A 17,157-nucleotide genomic window follows, 5' to 3' on the forward strand; every position below is an offset into this window, starting at 1 on the left:
TCTCTGCTTTTACTGTTAAAAAAAAAACCTGTATGTCCCTCCACTCTGCTGATGTACTGGCTGATACATTTGCAGCTGCAGTAAGTTTGCTCAGGCCTTTGCTCTCTTGTGATTCAGAATACTCTGCCAAGATGGAAAACTCTGAAGCTTAATAAGAACTTTCAGGCTGTTGTTAATACCACATCGCGTGTTCAAGAAAAAAAAAAAAGTGTGTTTCTTTTCAATCTTCAACCTGCGAACCACAACAGGAAGACAGAATCGACAGACAGGAAGGAGCTGCAGCTTGAAACTGAGGCGACGGTGCATACAAATGATGACTACTAGCGCTGTTTCCTTGTGACTTGTGTCATTCGCTCACAAGTTCTTGGCTGTACTTGACCTCTCAAAGGTTCCTCCATCTCACCTTTGAAGTTGCATGACTTCTGCTTCTATGGGAATTATGGCATCACCATACAAAACATCTATCCAGGCAGCGTTATACATCCTTTTACATCTACAGACAACTGCTACACATCCATGGTGAGTAACTTCCATGCTTTACTGACTCCAGCATTGGGCCTTGGTTTTCTTCATTTCCTTGAGCATGTATCTGGTCCAGACACTATAAATATTTAATAGATATTTTAATGCACTTAAACTGTGGTTGTACACCATCTTCCCTGATTTTAAGTTTACTTAAACATTATGCAGATGATGCTGCTCTTTGTGTTTTAGCTAACAACAGCGCATCTTTACAGACCTGTTTCCCCTTAACTAGGCGCTAATGTTACAACATTTAGCAATGGTTTGACACACTCCCCAGCATGTTTCCTCTCTAAAAATAGTGTGGCACTATGTACTTTTAGCCATTCAGACTGAGTAAATGCAGCAGAAGAAGTTTGCGACTTGCCTCATGCATATCTGAGGCTCCTCTCAGCTTCCTGTGTGAGATATTACGTGATCAGCAACAAACCACACAGGAAGCATTCGCTGTTTCACTGTTTGTCTAGGTGAAAACTCAAGCATATTTTATGTTAATGTTTGCACTTTTGCTTCTGTCGTTTTCATTTAAAGTAATGATAATTAAACCTTATGGGAAAAGTACAAGGAGAGATAGAGTATATATTTCAGGTGAAAAGATGTTTTCTTAGAAACATTTATGGAGAATTTCAAGCAGACTGCCCCTGAAATCCTCAAGAGTTGCTTGTTCTCACATGCATCTCACAGTGAGAGGCTATCCCCTTGGATGCTTTAACCCTATATTGATTTTATAAGCCAATCATGGTCAATATAATCAGGTCTCTCTAATGTCAAAGCAAAAACAGATTTCCAAAAAGTAATGTCAATTATACGAAAATATGTGAAATAAGTGACTGCATAAATATTCATCTTCACTTCGGGACTGACCCAATTAACAGAGGCCTGGCCAGTTGGTGCTAGTAGTCTCACAATGTTTCTGGAAGGTCCAATCATTGATTAATCAGTATTCCTGGCTACCATTGCACCATGAAGACAAAAGAACACTTCAAGCAACTCAGAGAAAAGGTTATTGCAAAGTGTAAGTCAGTGGGTGGTTACAAAAAATATTTCAAGGCACTGAACATCCCCCAGAGTTCAGTTGAATCTATCATCAAAAACTGGAACTGGGTGACAGTACAAAAAGGAGACTAGTGAGAGAGGCCACCAAGACACCTCTGACTACTCTGAAGGAGTTACAAGCTTCAGCAGCTGAGATAGGAGAGACTCTGAATACAACTGCTGCCATGGTTCTTCACCTGTTCAGTGTTAGTTTCATCGACTAAAACTATAGCTTAAAATGTTCGCCGACAGCCTTTTTTCCATGAGAAACACTAGACTAACACTACCCAAAAATATGTCTTTGATGACTAAAACCGATAAAAAGCAAGTTTAATCTTCTTTGTATCGATTTGCGTTGTGCAAATGAGACAACAGATCTGACTTCAACCTCACTGACATTCGTCACAGTCCGCACTGACTTCACTCCTCTGCTGAGGAGTCACAGCCACAGCCTGCTTCTTTTAATCATCATGGACCTCAGACAAGCAAGTCATTGACTTTTGTTTGAGTCTAAAAACAAGTCAAACCATTTCAGCATGTCTTGTATCACCAGCAGCAGCTCTCATATTGTTTAAAAAACTCACCCCTTTACGCAGTCATTCTTGACATTACCAAGATCATTTTGGGACACTCAATCCTCAATATTTCCTGCTTTCAGGTATGCACCTTACAGCTAAATATAGTCTACACTGCACCTGTAACAACCTCTCATATTGGGAAAATTGGTGTAATTCTAATCAACAATGAAAACCAGTCAGTAACCCATTATGGCTCATTTTACTCCTTCAGACTTCTTCTTGATTTTCCTTGATCGATGCCCTGAAAGCTCCTCTAAACACCGAGGGACATCAAATCCCACCTACTCGAAGACAAAAAAGAAATTCATAACCATCACCCTGTTTGTTGTCGTAAGGCCCAGATGTGCCTCTTTATCACTGCTGATAAGAAAAACAATAAAATTGAAATATGTCCAAATACCAGTTTAATAAATCAATTTTTTGCAATGGCAGAGATTTTATGCACATTATGCAGAGATTCAAGTGTCAATTTTTTATAATGGTTTACAAAAATGTTTTACGTACAGTGCTTAACAAATTTATTGGACCACCTGTCATAAAAACAAGAACACATAAATATTTTAGAAATCTTTCAAAACCTTGTTTAAAACTAAAAATATTATTGTTATTTATTTGGCAAATAAACTGAAACAACTAAATAGTCCTTTTTCACACATAATAACAAGAAAACTTCATATTTTGTATGGCCTCCTCTGGCCTTGATAAGAGCTTGCATTCTTGCTGGAATTGTTTTTATGTACTTTTCCACAGTCTCTTTTTTTATTGAGTTTCAAATAGTTTCTAGCTGTTCCCACAGACTTGCTTTAGATGAAACTTTTGTGCCATCAATCTTTGAATCTACTAAACCCCAAATTTGTTCAATAGGATTCAAATCTGGACTTTGACTTGGCTAGTCCATCAGTTCCAGTACTCCAGATTCCTTTTTCTTGGTCAAATAGTCTCTGTACAGCTTTGAAGTATGCTTGGGCTCATCGTCTTGTTGGAATATGAACCCACAACCAATCAGATTCAGTCCAGAAGGGATTCCATGATGCACTAAGATGTCATGGTAGACGTTCTTGTTCTGTCAGTCGTCTGCTCATGGTCATTCTGGAGACTTTCTCAGACTCTGATCTAGAAGCATTCATCTCTGCCTAAAGACCAGCAGTGGTCTTCCTTCTGTCTTTAGTACTTCAAATCTTGAGGTGTCTGACATCTGCTTCAGTTAACTTTCCTTTCCATTCTTGACCACACTGTGAGAACACTTTATGTCTTTCCCTATTTGTCTCAGAGACCATCCAGCATCATGAAGTGCTTTAATGTGGACTCTTTCATTTTCAGTGAGCTTTTCATGTTTTACCATTTTGAACAGGAATGAGGAATTTCAAACTGAATTCACCTTTTTATACCCAAATTTGAGCCAGCTCACTGGGCTTCTCTGAGAAGTCAGAAATGAATCAAGCATAACATTCAACCACTAAAACTCATTTTTCTGTTCAGGAATGCAAGTAAATAACTGTAATTTGACATATTAATCAAGAAATAATAATGTGCTTTACTATTTTTTCAGTTTTTTTGTAAATCAGTAAATTTGAAAATTCATGGATAGTCATAATAATTATATTTTAGCATTAAAAATATAATTTTGGTTAAAGAGCTTCTACATATTGGTGTATTAACCATTGCAAAAACATAAAAAATGGTTTTGGTAATTACCAGTGCTGTTAATTCAGGGCAGCTGTGGCATAAACCTTACTTTGGGTGGTGGTCTAATAAATTTGTTAAGCGCTGTATGTTTTTCTAAAAAAATGATAACGCCTTTAAACAAAACAAATGACATCACATTTGCAACACAAGCAAAAATAGTTAGCTCATTCTATCTAAAACGGATGAAGCCTAGCATTACTTCACGAAAGTCATACCACAGCTGCAATCAGCTGGTAGCCAGCCTCACCTCCCTCACCCCAGCCACCTCCTTTATAGCTTATAGCTTGTTGCACCCCCGTTTTCATATTCATGCTACTATGGACTAATTGCTTTGTAAATAATTCATTGTTTTCAATACACATGGTCTTATTTATGGAATTATTTACTGCTTGAATTTGTTGAAAAATGCATAAGTTTAACCCAAGAATAATCACATATTAAATCACAATATTTGGGGATAAAATCACTAATTAGATTATTTTTGCAAATCATTCAGCTCTACTCCTCAACTTTTTGGTACAGATGAGCAAGACCACTCATAAGGGGAGATAAAGGTGAGAGCTTTCTGGGGACCAGACAAACTAGGGGGCCGTGGAGGTCAGCGAAATCATGGTCATTGTAAAGTTAGCCTGTGGTAACAATATTTGTTTTTTAACATTTATAGTGACCATTCTCATCGAAGCAACAAAAAAGATTGCATTTATTTATGCCGTTGTAAAATGTATCCTTTTTCAAAATTAAATTTTTAGGATAGATTTTAACAATGTGGATGAGTACACTGAACTGAACGATAAGGTAAGTGCTGTCAGACTTCAAAGCTAGGCCATAATGGGCACGAATGTCAGGATGCATAAAGTACAAGAAACTGAGACCACTTTTTTGAAAATGAATAAATTAATTGTGAAGAAAGACAATGAAAATGGTTAAATTAGTAAAAAAAAAATATTGTTACAAGTGACAAAATAGAAAAAAGTGGTAAAATGGGTAAAAAAGTGGCAAAGAGTGGCAAAAAGTGGCAAGAACGGGTAAGACATTGAAAAGGGGACTAAAATAGGCCAGAGTTGTAAAAAGGTGACGCAAAAATGGGCAAAAAAGGAGCAAAAATGTTATTAGGTGGCAAAAAAGTGCCATACATGGGTAGAAATGAGAGAAAAGCAGCAAGTAAGGTGGCTTACATGGGCAAAAGTTGCAAAAAGATGTCGCAGAAATGGGCAAAAAGTGGCCAAATATTGCAAAAATAGGCAAAAAGTTGCAAAAAAGTGGCAATCAGATGTGGCAATAATGGATAAAAAAGTGATGAAGCAGGTTAAAAGGAACTACAAATTAATAAAACCAACATCAAAACCCAATAAAAACTTAACACGCCTTTAAGCTCCAACATGAGGTAACTGTTAGCCAGGATGCCAGCTGCAGTGCTACTGATCCAACATACATGCATTGATATCTTCAGTAAATCTGAACCCGGGGGGACCCATTCTCTGGGTTTTTCAGGGGCCCAGATAATTCTGTGGACAGGCCTGCATATGAGGACAATATTATCAGCCACCCTATTAAAATGAAATCAGACTCTTGTCTCTTGCGGCACCAGACATATTGGAATAAAGTTGATGGAAACGTGAAAAGGTTGTGCTCTATGTGTAGCTGAATTTTGAATATATAAACCATTAGAAAATTTGTCACCACTTTTACGGCTAGATTTCTTGAGGTGTGTGGCAAATTAAAGCAAAGTTTTAGTGCCAGTGAGGGAAAAAAGAGAGAGAAAGGGAACTGTAGCTCTGAACAATCAAACACCCATATGACTCAGACGGATGTGGATGAAATTGCGACCTGAGAACATCCTTAAACTTCACAATTCTAGGTAACGGATGTGGATAAAATACGAAAACAAAACCAAAAAAAGGCAGAACTTTCAGAGCCAGTGCACAAGCATTATTAACACAACATAAGATCGTAATTCTTTTTTTTTAATGTGCGGAAATTTGGATGAAATAAAAGAAATGGACTGTGGCTGTGTCTCTCTCAAAGCAGCAGTGTTACTCCCTTCTATATTACCATCAGAATGCTACCATTCAGCTAAGTTGACAAACTCTATTTCTGACAAGGTTGTTACAATAAAGGTCTCCAATTATTATTATCATGTCAGACTTTTACTTTGAGTAGTAATGTCAGGGAATTAAGTGTATTCAGCAGCAACTTAACTAGGGATGTGCAAAGTTAGGTGGCTAAACAGCTAAATTCAGATATCAAATTAGACAGCAGAAGATTTATGAGATGGTTAAACTAATTATGACTCACTTTTTAAAAAACACAGGACTGAAATCCTGGTCAAATGTTTTTTTTTTTTTTAAACTGTAATGAAACCTCATGTCACTATTAGCTACTGTAGCTCCAGTTAATGGTCTCTGCCATGGCTTTCCCTGTGGCATTTCAATGGCAGAAGCTTAGCATTTAGCATGTGGTAGGAATAGCACAGTATTACATTGTTTTGAACTAGTTGTGTGTAGGCTGTTGAGGGTTAACTCAACCAAAATGATGAGTAACTTCACTAACCACAATGTTAATCTGCAAAGAGGAACAAAGGCTGGCCAAGCTAGCTGCTAACTTTAGCCACACTTTACTCTACTCTAGCACAGAAGCCCTAAAAGCACCTTTAGCCTAATAGGGAAATAACCTACCTGCCTGTCATCACATGAAAGTTGACTGTGATTCTGATGGTTAAAACACAGATGAGAGCTGGCAGAATTTGAGACGGGATCTTCAGGATGAAGTTCAGCCTATAATAAAAGTCTCATGAGTCATTTCCTCACACAGACAGCTAGTTGGACTTTAAAAAAACATGTTTGGAAGAGAGCGAATGTGCTTTGTGAACTCATGTGCAAGCTCTGTTAGATTGTAAGTAATAGCCTGCATGAATTCAGTGGGTTGAGGAAAAACAGGCAGCAGTTATTTCAGGTCAGGCCAGCAACAGGCCACAGAGCTCTCAGTCTCTGGTGAGAACTCAGCACTCAGGTGACGCTCCAGACCAGCAGAGGGTAAACAGGAGGTAAGTCAAGGCCACACAAGGATCCAGGCACAAGCAGGAAAGTGCTGACAAATTGGGCAGAGATAAACGTGGCAACAAGGGAGTCTCTAAACCACAGGGATCTACACACAAGTAATCCGTCGTGGAAGCAATAAGGAATCAGTCCAAAAAAAGAGGCAGGGTGAGAGGAGGACATTGAGGAGAAGATGAGCAGAGGAGCACAGCTGGAACAGGCCAAGAAAGATGGCTGCCATCTTTGAGACTGCATCACCCTCAAACTTAGTGATGTGAATAACTTTAAACCTGGTTAAACACATATTGCAATGAATTGTAAGACCACAAGATGGGGACAGTTTTAACAGATTTCAACATTATAATCCTTTGAACACTCAGACTAGAGGATTCTGACAGACTGTCAGACCACACACAAGCTGATCTCACAGATCCATAATCAAACGTGATCTCTGAGGAGAAAAAGACATAGAGGGCGACTGATGTCTGTTCTGCTGCTCATTATATGATGCTTAATCGATCAGGAACTTTTAGTCACCTAGAGAGACTAAAAGCCACTTTGTTGCTGTTGTTCCAAAACCCTTCTTTTTTCTAATAATATCACAGCTGACTGTGGAATATCCAGTAAGGATGAAGTTTCACAAATCCATCACAGTCCCTGAGCTCTTCAGAACGGCCCATTTTGTTTCACAAATGTTTGCAAAAGGAGACTGTATGGCTAGGTGTTTGATTTTCTACACCTGTGGCAACATGTCTGATTGAAACACTTGAACTCAATAATTAACAGGCTGGCCAAATACTTTTTTCCATATAGTGTATCTCTGCAAGTCTGTATCTCTACTGATCTGATGCTAAATCTCAGAAAGGTGCGACATTTTAAAGAGAATTTCAAAGCATTGTCGTTTAATCTGATAATACTGGCAGTGCTGAGCTTATTATAAGCCTCTCTGATGAAGAGCATGCGTCATGTCTATAGAGAAGTATAAACTTTGTGCATTTGCATTGAACTCAAGAACCTCATGTTTGTTACCAGAGCTGCCTCACTGAAACTCAAAGTAGATCCTAACACTGCCTGTGAAAGCTGTGCAAAGTTGTTCAGTACTCTGTAATTTCACCTTGACTGGCAGGTGAATTTGTTTCTGAACAGGCGCAGGATCAGCGATAAAAGACCTAACTTTAGTGTATTTGATTGACATTTGTAGCAGAAATGAGGCAATGATTGGTGTTTTTAAGAGGCGCAAAGGCCTTGGATACCCCCTGAATGTTTTCATATTGAGTTTATTGTTGCATTAACTTTTAAATGTTGCTGTTTTATTTTTGTAGAGACAGTCTGAGGGCAGAACTTTTGACTTTTTCTCATGGAGAGGAAGGAACTTTACGATTGTATCCTGGACCGAAGCAAACGCATAATGTGGCAGGACGACTGCTACGTGGACCTTCAATCTACATCTTCCTCTGTGTCTTCACAAACTGAAAGTAAAGGTAAGATTTGAATCATTTTCTTTCACATCAGCCGCTTTTTCTTGTTTCCAAACATTTCTTTGAGCTCGCTCAATAAATACAGCTCAAAAGGTGGATATGAGGATGAATGTAACACTCAGCCTAAGAGGAAAACAACATGGACATTTGGGGTTAGAGCAACTTTATCATTAAAGGGAGTTGAGATGGTGTAAAAAGATGTGCTGCTCCTTGATTTTTGTCCTACAGCCTCATAATGCAGAATATCAATGCTCAGTTCATCTTCCACATTAGATAAACTCCGACTCTATGTTCATAAAATCAACTGATGATAAAGAAATAACCAATATTGTGCACAAAACTAAATCTAAAAAATCCACAGACTCGAATGGTTTTGATATGTCTTTGATTAAAAAAATTATTGATTGTATTGTTACACCTTTCACTTATATTTGTAATCAATCTCTCATGGCTGGGAAATTTCCTAAAGGAATGAAAATAGCTAAAGTCATTCCACTTTACAAATCAGGTGATAAACACATGTTCTCAAACTATAGACCCATTTCTTTGTTATCACAATTTTCAAAAATTTAAGAAAAAATATTTGTTAAAAGGCTTAATGACTTCATCTCCAAGAACAACATACTTTGTGAACAACAATGGGTTTAGGAAAAACCGAACCACCTCACTTGCTCTCATAGACTTCATAGAACAAATTACAACTGCTACAGAGAGAAATGAATACACGGTTGGGATATTTCTAGATTTACAAAAAGCATTTGACACCACTGACCATAAATTATTAATATCTAAATTACAGAAATATGGTATCCGAGGACTGGCTTGTGATTGGCTAACCAGCTATTTGGAGGACAGGCACCAATTTGTCCACATTAATAATACAAACTCAAACCTTTTAAAAGTTACGTGTGGGGTGCCACAGGGTTCGGTGCTTGGACCGTTGTTGTTCATATTGTATTTAAATGATTTATGTTTGGTCTCAAAGTCACTCAAGTGTATTTTATTTGCTGATGATACAACAATCTTTTGCAGTGGGAAACATCTAAAACAACTTCTGGATACAGTAGAGAGTGAACTTCAGATACTTAAAAAATGGTTTGATGCTGACAAATTATCACTTCACCTTGGTAAAACAAAATGCATGATTTTTGGAAACCGGGCATCAGACATCTGCCATAAGATCAGAATAAATGATGTTGAAATTGAAACTTTGTCTGAAAATAAATTTTTAGGTGTAATGATTGACAATAAATTAAATTGGAAATCCCATATAAACCATGTTACAACCAAAATGTCTAGATCCATTACAATTCTCTATAAAGCCCAATATTTCTTAAACCAGAAATCTCTGTGCACTCTCTGTTACTCACTCATTGTCCCATACATGACATACTGTGTAGAGGTTTGGGGAAACACTTATAAAACAAATACAAACTCTATTTTTCTGTTACCAAAAAAAGCCATACGTATTATAAGTAAAAAACCCTATCGTGAACCAATCAATCCCCTATTTTTGCAACTAAACATACTAAAATTTCCAGACTTAGTTGAATATAATACAATGAAAACACTGTATAAAGCTAAAACTGGACAATTACCAGAATGTATTCAGAAGTTGTTTATACTGAGAGACAGTCAATACAATCTGAGAGGAACATTTATTTTTCAGAAACCAAAGATTCGCACAAATGTCAAATCTCATTGTCTGTCAGTTAGAGGGGTGAATTTGTGGAATTCTTCTTCTGATATTTTAAAAACATGCAGTACATTGGTAAGGCTGAAAAGACTGTATAAAAGTCAGTTGGTTTTGAAATACACCATGGATAATGTAAGTTCATATGAATATGTCATTATGCATTAATTGACTAATGAATGTACTAATGGATGTAAAGAACAACAATGTTTCTGCATTGTTCTTGCTATGCACTTATTTCTGTGATGGTTCTGTTGTTTGTAAAATAAGAGGGGTAGGCGTTAATAAGCTTTAGCTTCTGCCTACACCCTTTCGGTTTGCTCGGAAATTTAGAATTTGCACCTTGACCCCGTAAATTGCTTTAGTTGTGCAAGTGAACCGAAATAAATTTCCTCCATCTCATCAATCATAGTCTTCCTAACGTGACTGTGAACCACAGAGGTGAGATTGAAGAGCAGCAGGAGCTTTAATGATTTAAGATGAAAGGAGTTAGATGAAAGAAACCCTGTCTCGTACAAGGCAGTCATTAAATAGATCCAAATACCATCCAAATGTATGATGAAGTCTTACAAAAACACAAATTCACTGTAGGATAGGTGGTTTCAACACAGCCTCTTTTGGTAACCTTTCCGTTTTTTTAGTGGCAGACTTCTCTGCTGTGAATGACGACACCTGGAGAGGAAATCATTGTGTGCAAGAGGAATTACGGGGATAAAAATGGTAAAGCTCTCTCAGTTGAATGGCTAAGACAAAAACAGCAAGGGTGGTTTGGCTTTAAAATGAGCATGAGATTGACGTCAATCTCCTGGGAGACCAAAATGGTTGGGATATATTCAGCTGTTAAATTACACCGTTCAATGTGAGCTTGAATTTGGGTCATAATTATACACTAAGTTTTCAAATCTTGCTGTGCTTTCCTCCCATTTTTAAAGGAAACATACATACAGAACATTCAGAAAATATCTAGACCCCCTTCAATTTTTACAGTTGTTATGTTGCAGCAATCATTTAAATTCATTTTTTTCTGTCATCATGTACACTCAGTATCCCATCATGACAAATTGAAAACAAGATTTAAGACATTGCTGGCAATGCACATCAGAACAGAAACCAGACCATGAGGTCAAAGGATCTGCTTGCAGAGCTAACAGACAGGATTGTTGCAAGGCACAGATCTGGAGATGGTTACAAATAATTCTGAAGGACGTTTGGTAGACTCCTCCAAGAGCTGGTCGCCTGGCCAAATGGAGCAATCAGAGGAGATAGGTCTTAGTAAGAGAGGTGTCCAAGAACCCCATAGTCTCTCTGACTAAGCTCCAGAGATCCTGTGTGGAGAAGGGACAAAGTTTACTTTAGTTTAGTGACAACTCTGTGAATGTCCTGGAGTGGTCCAACCAGAGCCCTGACTTGAACCCTATTGAACATCTTTGGAGAGACTTGAAAACGGTCGTCCATTATGATGGTCCTGATTCAACCTAAATAAGCTTGAGAGGATTTGAGGAGAGGCTTTGCAAAGAAGAATGGCATAAAACCCCCCCATCCAGGTGTGCAAAATTTTGTGTTCTCTTTGTCATGGTGGGGCACTGAGTCTAGAATAATGAGAAAAATGACACATTTAAACGATCGTAGCACCAGGCTGCAACATCACTGAAAAAATAAAGGAGGTCTATGCTTTCTGAATGCGCTGTACATGTCATACATTTTAATGGTTGAAGTAGTTGCTTCTAATGGTTGCCTATTACCACTTATCCCATATGTTACACTGAACCAAACAAAGGACTCACATGCAAGACTCAGAGAGCAGAAGCAAATTTAAAGTCCTTTTAATCAGGCAAAGGTCGGTACACAAAAATCCAGAGGAACAGGCAAAGGAATCCAAATCGGCAGGCTAAAGACTAGGTCAAAAAAACACGAGGAATGCAAGTGAGCTACCACTGAGGAAAAGACAAACTGGCGGGGAAGAAAAGGACTGGGGAAGACTAAATACTCTGGGGGAAGGGAGACAGTTACACACAGGTGAAACACAAGGTAGTCACAGACGTGGGAGACAGGTAGGAATGGGCAGGAAGGCAATCTGAAAAGAGACACAAGGTAAGTATCACAAAATAAAACAGGAAGCATGGGACAAGAAACACAAGGATGAATGAATTCTAAAATAAGATCACTAAATAAAACCTGTAGACATAACACCACCTACTTACCACAACTTCTTACCAGTTTCCCATGGGGAGCCATGATAGTTTCAAGTGTTTAAAATTACTTTGATCTTTATGAGATAATAAAAATGCTAAAGGCCAAAACAAATTTGATTATGGAATTTGTAAAAGAAAATTTGCCCATTTTTGTTGCTAAGTAGTGATTATTTGAATAGTCATAGATGACAGTCTTTCTTTGCTGATGATCTCAAAGATATTAGAGATATTCTTGTCACTCTTCAGACAGATACTTCTTTTCTTCATGCTGGCATAGCTTTTATTTAAAATCCTGATGAACTAAAGGGTGAACGCAAAGGTTTGTTTTATTGTACCTATACTAGTGTTTTCACACCCATACCTTATTTTTTTGGTTGTAATTCGGGTGTTGAAGTATTTGTTATGCCTCCGGTCTGGCGACCACGATTGTCAGGCCGCCCATCTGTTCATTCTTTTGGAGCCACTCTTGCTCCGTACAATAACTCAAGAATGCTTTGAGGGATTTTCTTCAAACTTTGCACAAATGTGTGCTCCAACTGAAGGATGAACCAAGCCGCAACCTCCGTGGTAAAAAATGAAGGCTAGGCTATAGATGGCTACAGATGCTTTTTGTAATTTAGCAAATTTTAGAATCAAAGTAGGCCAAAAGTCATTGTTGGCTTAAATGTATGATACACAGATATTTTTGAAGCGTTTTGTTTTTCTTCCAGTAAGCCTCTGTGTATGTGAAGCAGCTGTACACATCTCTTATTAGAGAGCCAGCCAATTTCAAAAACTAAAATATTCCTTTAAATTGCAAATGAGCAATGGTTCACTTGCAGCAGTGAGGAGATCAAAATGCCTCATTGACATTTGAGCAGATGACCTAGAGGGGCTTTCAAAGGTATGCCAGTATTACAATTGTGTGACCCTTTTGACAGGTGACTTTGAATCAAATACCCCTGTGGTTGTAGACAACAGCTGATAAAATGTTTTGCAAATTTTCTTTTTTAAATCAAAGACATAGTGGAAGAGCTAACTTTGAAATTCTTATGTATGAATAAAGAAAGAAGCATCTGTGACTGCTTTGCTGATTCAAACATCTGATGTGTAACTATAGCAACAAAAAATACATGCAACTGAAGGTCCCCAGTTTGCATGCCCACTCTTAAAACCATAACACCATTCAGTCACAAGATCAGTTTGGCAAATGTTGAAATTCTTGTGATGAGAGGGATGAATTCCCTTGGTTTGTCAAGCTTGAGATTTATAATCACAAAAAGTTCTTGTAACTAAAGCATTTAGCACTCAAACCCATAGCTTAATGAATAAAGTCAGCCCCTCATAACAATTACTACTACTTGAATATAATGGGTCAAAGGTCATTTGTTGTGATTGTTGAGCTGATTGTGTTCTCACTGTAAATAAATTGCTCCAGGGTTTGAATGGAAGCAAGTCAAGGCCACCCCGCCTATCGATCTCAGCTGGGTTGTTTTTTTTCTAGATTTGTGTTTTAATAAATGTCCAAACATCCAAGCCAAAGACAGAAACTCTCTGTTTCAGAACAATTTCTCCAAACAATCCAGGTAGGAAAGCTCAAAAAGGCTGGAGAGACGCGTGGGTACTTTTCTGTCCATCATGCTGCAAATCATTCATTTTAAAGTGGTGTTAGTAATTGCTAAAATATGATAACCTGCCATTACTGTGCTAAGAAGTTGACAGTATGGTCTTTGTGGCTGATTGATTTGGCTGTGGAGAACAACAGGCCCCCACCGCCTCCCATTCAGTCCCCAGAACATTATTCAATTAAGAAATCGTAAGGAAATATGTTGTAGTACCCTTCTCTTTCATCCCCACAGCTACTGAAGCAGTCCTCAAGCAGTCAAATGATGCCCTGCTATTACTGTGCTAAGAGGTTGACTTTACGGTCTCAGTGGCTGATTGATTTGGCTTTGGAGTACAACAGGCCCCCACCGCTTCCCATTTGGTTACAAGAACATTATTCAATTAAGATATTGAAGGGAAATATGTTGCAGTACCCTTCTCTTTCATCCCCTACTGAAGCAGTCCTCAAGCTGTCAAGATTGAAAGTTTTATTAGGAATGACTAGAGGCTTGACAAATTTTACAGAAGTCCAACTGTCACCCATTATTAACAAATATTCACCCAGAAATATGAGCTTCCACCCTCAGAAAGTTTTTGATTGCTGCGCTGATTGTGCATTGAAGAGTAGCAGCAGAAAATCTTGCTTCTTTGTGACTGAAATGTTGTCTTGTTCCTTATCCTATCGAAGAATAAGGACAAACTTTACATTCAGTCGTTTCACATGCTGTTCTTATTCAACATTGCTTTATGCATGCAATTGTGTCACTTTTTTTCTTTAGGTCTTAACAAAAGCCTCCAGTGTGTCAAATAAGGCAGACAGGTTTAGCATTTCTATAAGGCGACATGACTCACACATAGTTATTGGTGCATTTTTGATTGTAGCTGCACTTTTTCACACCAATCTTCCACTTCAGGCTCTTTAAGAGTGCAATATTTCTTGCCTGATAATCAAAACGAAAGAACTGTTTCCTGTAGGCATCTTTCACCATTTTAGACACAGCATAAGTAGCTAAAAAAATCTCCATCGCCCCCTTGTGGCTGACTGAAGTCTGAAGGACAGGGACTGATATCACTGTTAAAGGCATTAAAAATGTTGGCAAGAAAATTGAAAATACATTGAATTTGTTTTAGATTTACTCCATAGGACTAGATGTTACAATAACTAATGATTAAGCACAGTAATTACCTTGAGTTGGTTTAAGATGTTATCTTGGCTGTAGTGAGTTTGATGATGACCACTCAGTGATGCTATCTCCTATGCAGTACCCTGTGTGTACCCTGGCTTCATTAGGTGTTTTGACTGTTTACCACAAGATAACCTCAGCTGAGGCAGGCCCACCACAGGCTGATCAGGCCTGGGTGTGTACCACATGGAGACTGAATGGTTATTTGGCCCCCCATACTGTCTCCTTTCGTCTCAGCCACAGCCAGTGACTGCTCTTTTCAGCAACCGTGGCAAGTTCTTTGGTAGTCTTCCCCTGGGCCTGTCCTCTGATGATCACTTCATTCGGAAGCCTCATAGTGTAATTGGAGACAAATCCCCTGAAACCCACCTCTACTGGGCGAACCTTCACACTCCAACCCTGTTTGTCTGCCTCAACTGCCAGTTTGGCATACCGCAGCTGTTTCCTTTTGTACGTTAATCAATGGCATCTTTCCAAGGGACCATGAGCACAACAATGAAGACGCAGCGGCAGGAGTTGGAAAAGAGAACCAGGTCTGGGCACAGCTCAGTCATGGCGATCTATGATGGGAAAGTGAGTCTCAAGCTGAGGTCCACACGCATTTCCAAATCCCTGGCTGCATCTAAAGGGCTTGAGTCTGAAGCTGATGAGGGGGTCTACTGTTTGTCCCCTTTATGGATGAAGGTTGTTGGCTTTGGGAAGAGTGTCTGGGCATTTACTTATCGCCGGTAGTCGAGTGGTTAGGGCGTGCACCATGTACGCGGGCAGCCTGGGTTGGAATCCGGCCTGAGGCCCTTTGCTGCATGTCTCTCCTCCACTCTTGTTCCCGTTTCTGAGTCTATCCACTATCCTCCTCTATCAAATTAAGGCATGAAAAGGCCCAAAAACAAATCTTTAAAAAAAATTTTTTAAGTATTTGTTGTTACCAGAGTTGGGAGTAACGCATTACTAAGAAACTCTGTTACAGTACCTCCGTTACTTATTATGGTAACTAATGGTGTAATGAGTTTCTTTAAATCACTCATTACTTTTTACTTTTACAGCCAAGTACTTTGTGATGAAGGTCAGTAATCATCCGGTTCAGCGGACAATGTGACGGGACAGTAAGCAAAGCAACATCCTGTGATAAAGAATAAAGTGGTGGCACTGAGACACAAACACAAGCACTGAATGTGCACTCACATCATGGCTGAGCACTCAAGCGTTAGCTTCCTGTCTTGTATACAAGCAGTACTTTTCCCATCTCGGGTTAAATGACGAAAAAGAACAGGGAAGGAAAGTTTTCCACCACCAATAACAATTTTTCTAACCTCACAAAGTGCCAAGTTTCACACACGCATCAGCTAAACTAGTTTCCAGAGAGCTGGACGCTACAAACACCGCTAACCCAGGTACAGCTCAAGTTAGCTCAGCAGAGCAAGCAGCAGCCACTCCATGCAAACAACTAAGACTGGATTTTAAATTACCCCCAGGTGCACAGTGTGTTACCAAGGCAGCACCTAACAGACTGAAAGCAAGGTATGCTGTTGAAGACATGCTTCTGATATAAGCTGTAGAGACGCTGCCTTCAGAGAAAAAACGAGAAAAAACAGACAAGAGGAGAGATAGGACCATAAAAGACATTTAGAGAGCAGCTGGGATTTAATCTGCACACTGTTACTCTTCAAAGCAACAAGTCACTTTTACAATGCAGTAACTCAGTTACTAACTCAGTTACTTTTTGCTAGCAGTAACTAGTAACTGTATCTAGTTGCTATTTTTCAGTAACTTGCCCAACACTGGTTGTTACTGAACAACATACTTTGTATTTGGTGTCTAAGCTCGGGCCTCATCACAGATTAGTTTACATGCAGAATTTGGGTGGTGGTGGGGTTGAAATTCCAACTTTTAGTCTGGAATGTTATGTGAATCAGTAAACAGAAAGACTCTTAGTATCCCAGTATCACAGCAAACAAAGGAAATGCACCAGACCATTCATAAGAAATACAAGATCAGGGAAAGAAAGTAGGAACTAAACACAAAGGAAGAGACTGATATTCACGATAACAAAGGAAGAAAAATACGTATGAAACACACGTACACATAAGAATTGGAAATAAGAGTTTAAAATGTCGTCTTATATTCATGGAACCTTGAATCACATGGACTAATCATAGATAGAGGTTAAAGT

The 17,157-nt window shown here is 38.7% G+C and overlaps 1 protein-coding gene across 1 annotated transcript in view; it reads left to right on the forward strand.

Annotated features, from left to right (window-relative positions):
* The first annotated feature begins 288 nt into the window (after window positions 1-288).
* The window catches only part of nlrc3 (NLR family, CARD domain containing 3), a 34,747-nt gene continuing 17,878 nt past the window's right edge, over window positions 289-17,157 (forward strand). The window contains exons 1-2 of the mRNA XM_041816032.1: window positions 289-519; window positions 8,179-8,337. Of these exons, the coding sequence (XP_041671966.1) occupies window positions 8,214-8,337 (124 nt within the window). The 5' untranslated portion in view covers window positions 289-519; window positions 8,179-8,213. The remainder of the gene's footprint in view (window positions 520-8,178; window positions 8,338-17,157) is intronic.

Source organism: Cheilinus undulatus, linkage group 20 (assembly GCF_018320785.1).
Source record: "Cheilinus undulatus linkage group 20, ASM1832078v1, whole genome shotgun sequence".
Lineage (NCBI taxonomy): Eukaryota > Metazoa > Chordata > Actinopteri > Labriformes > Labridae > Cheilinus > Cheilinus undulatus.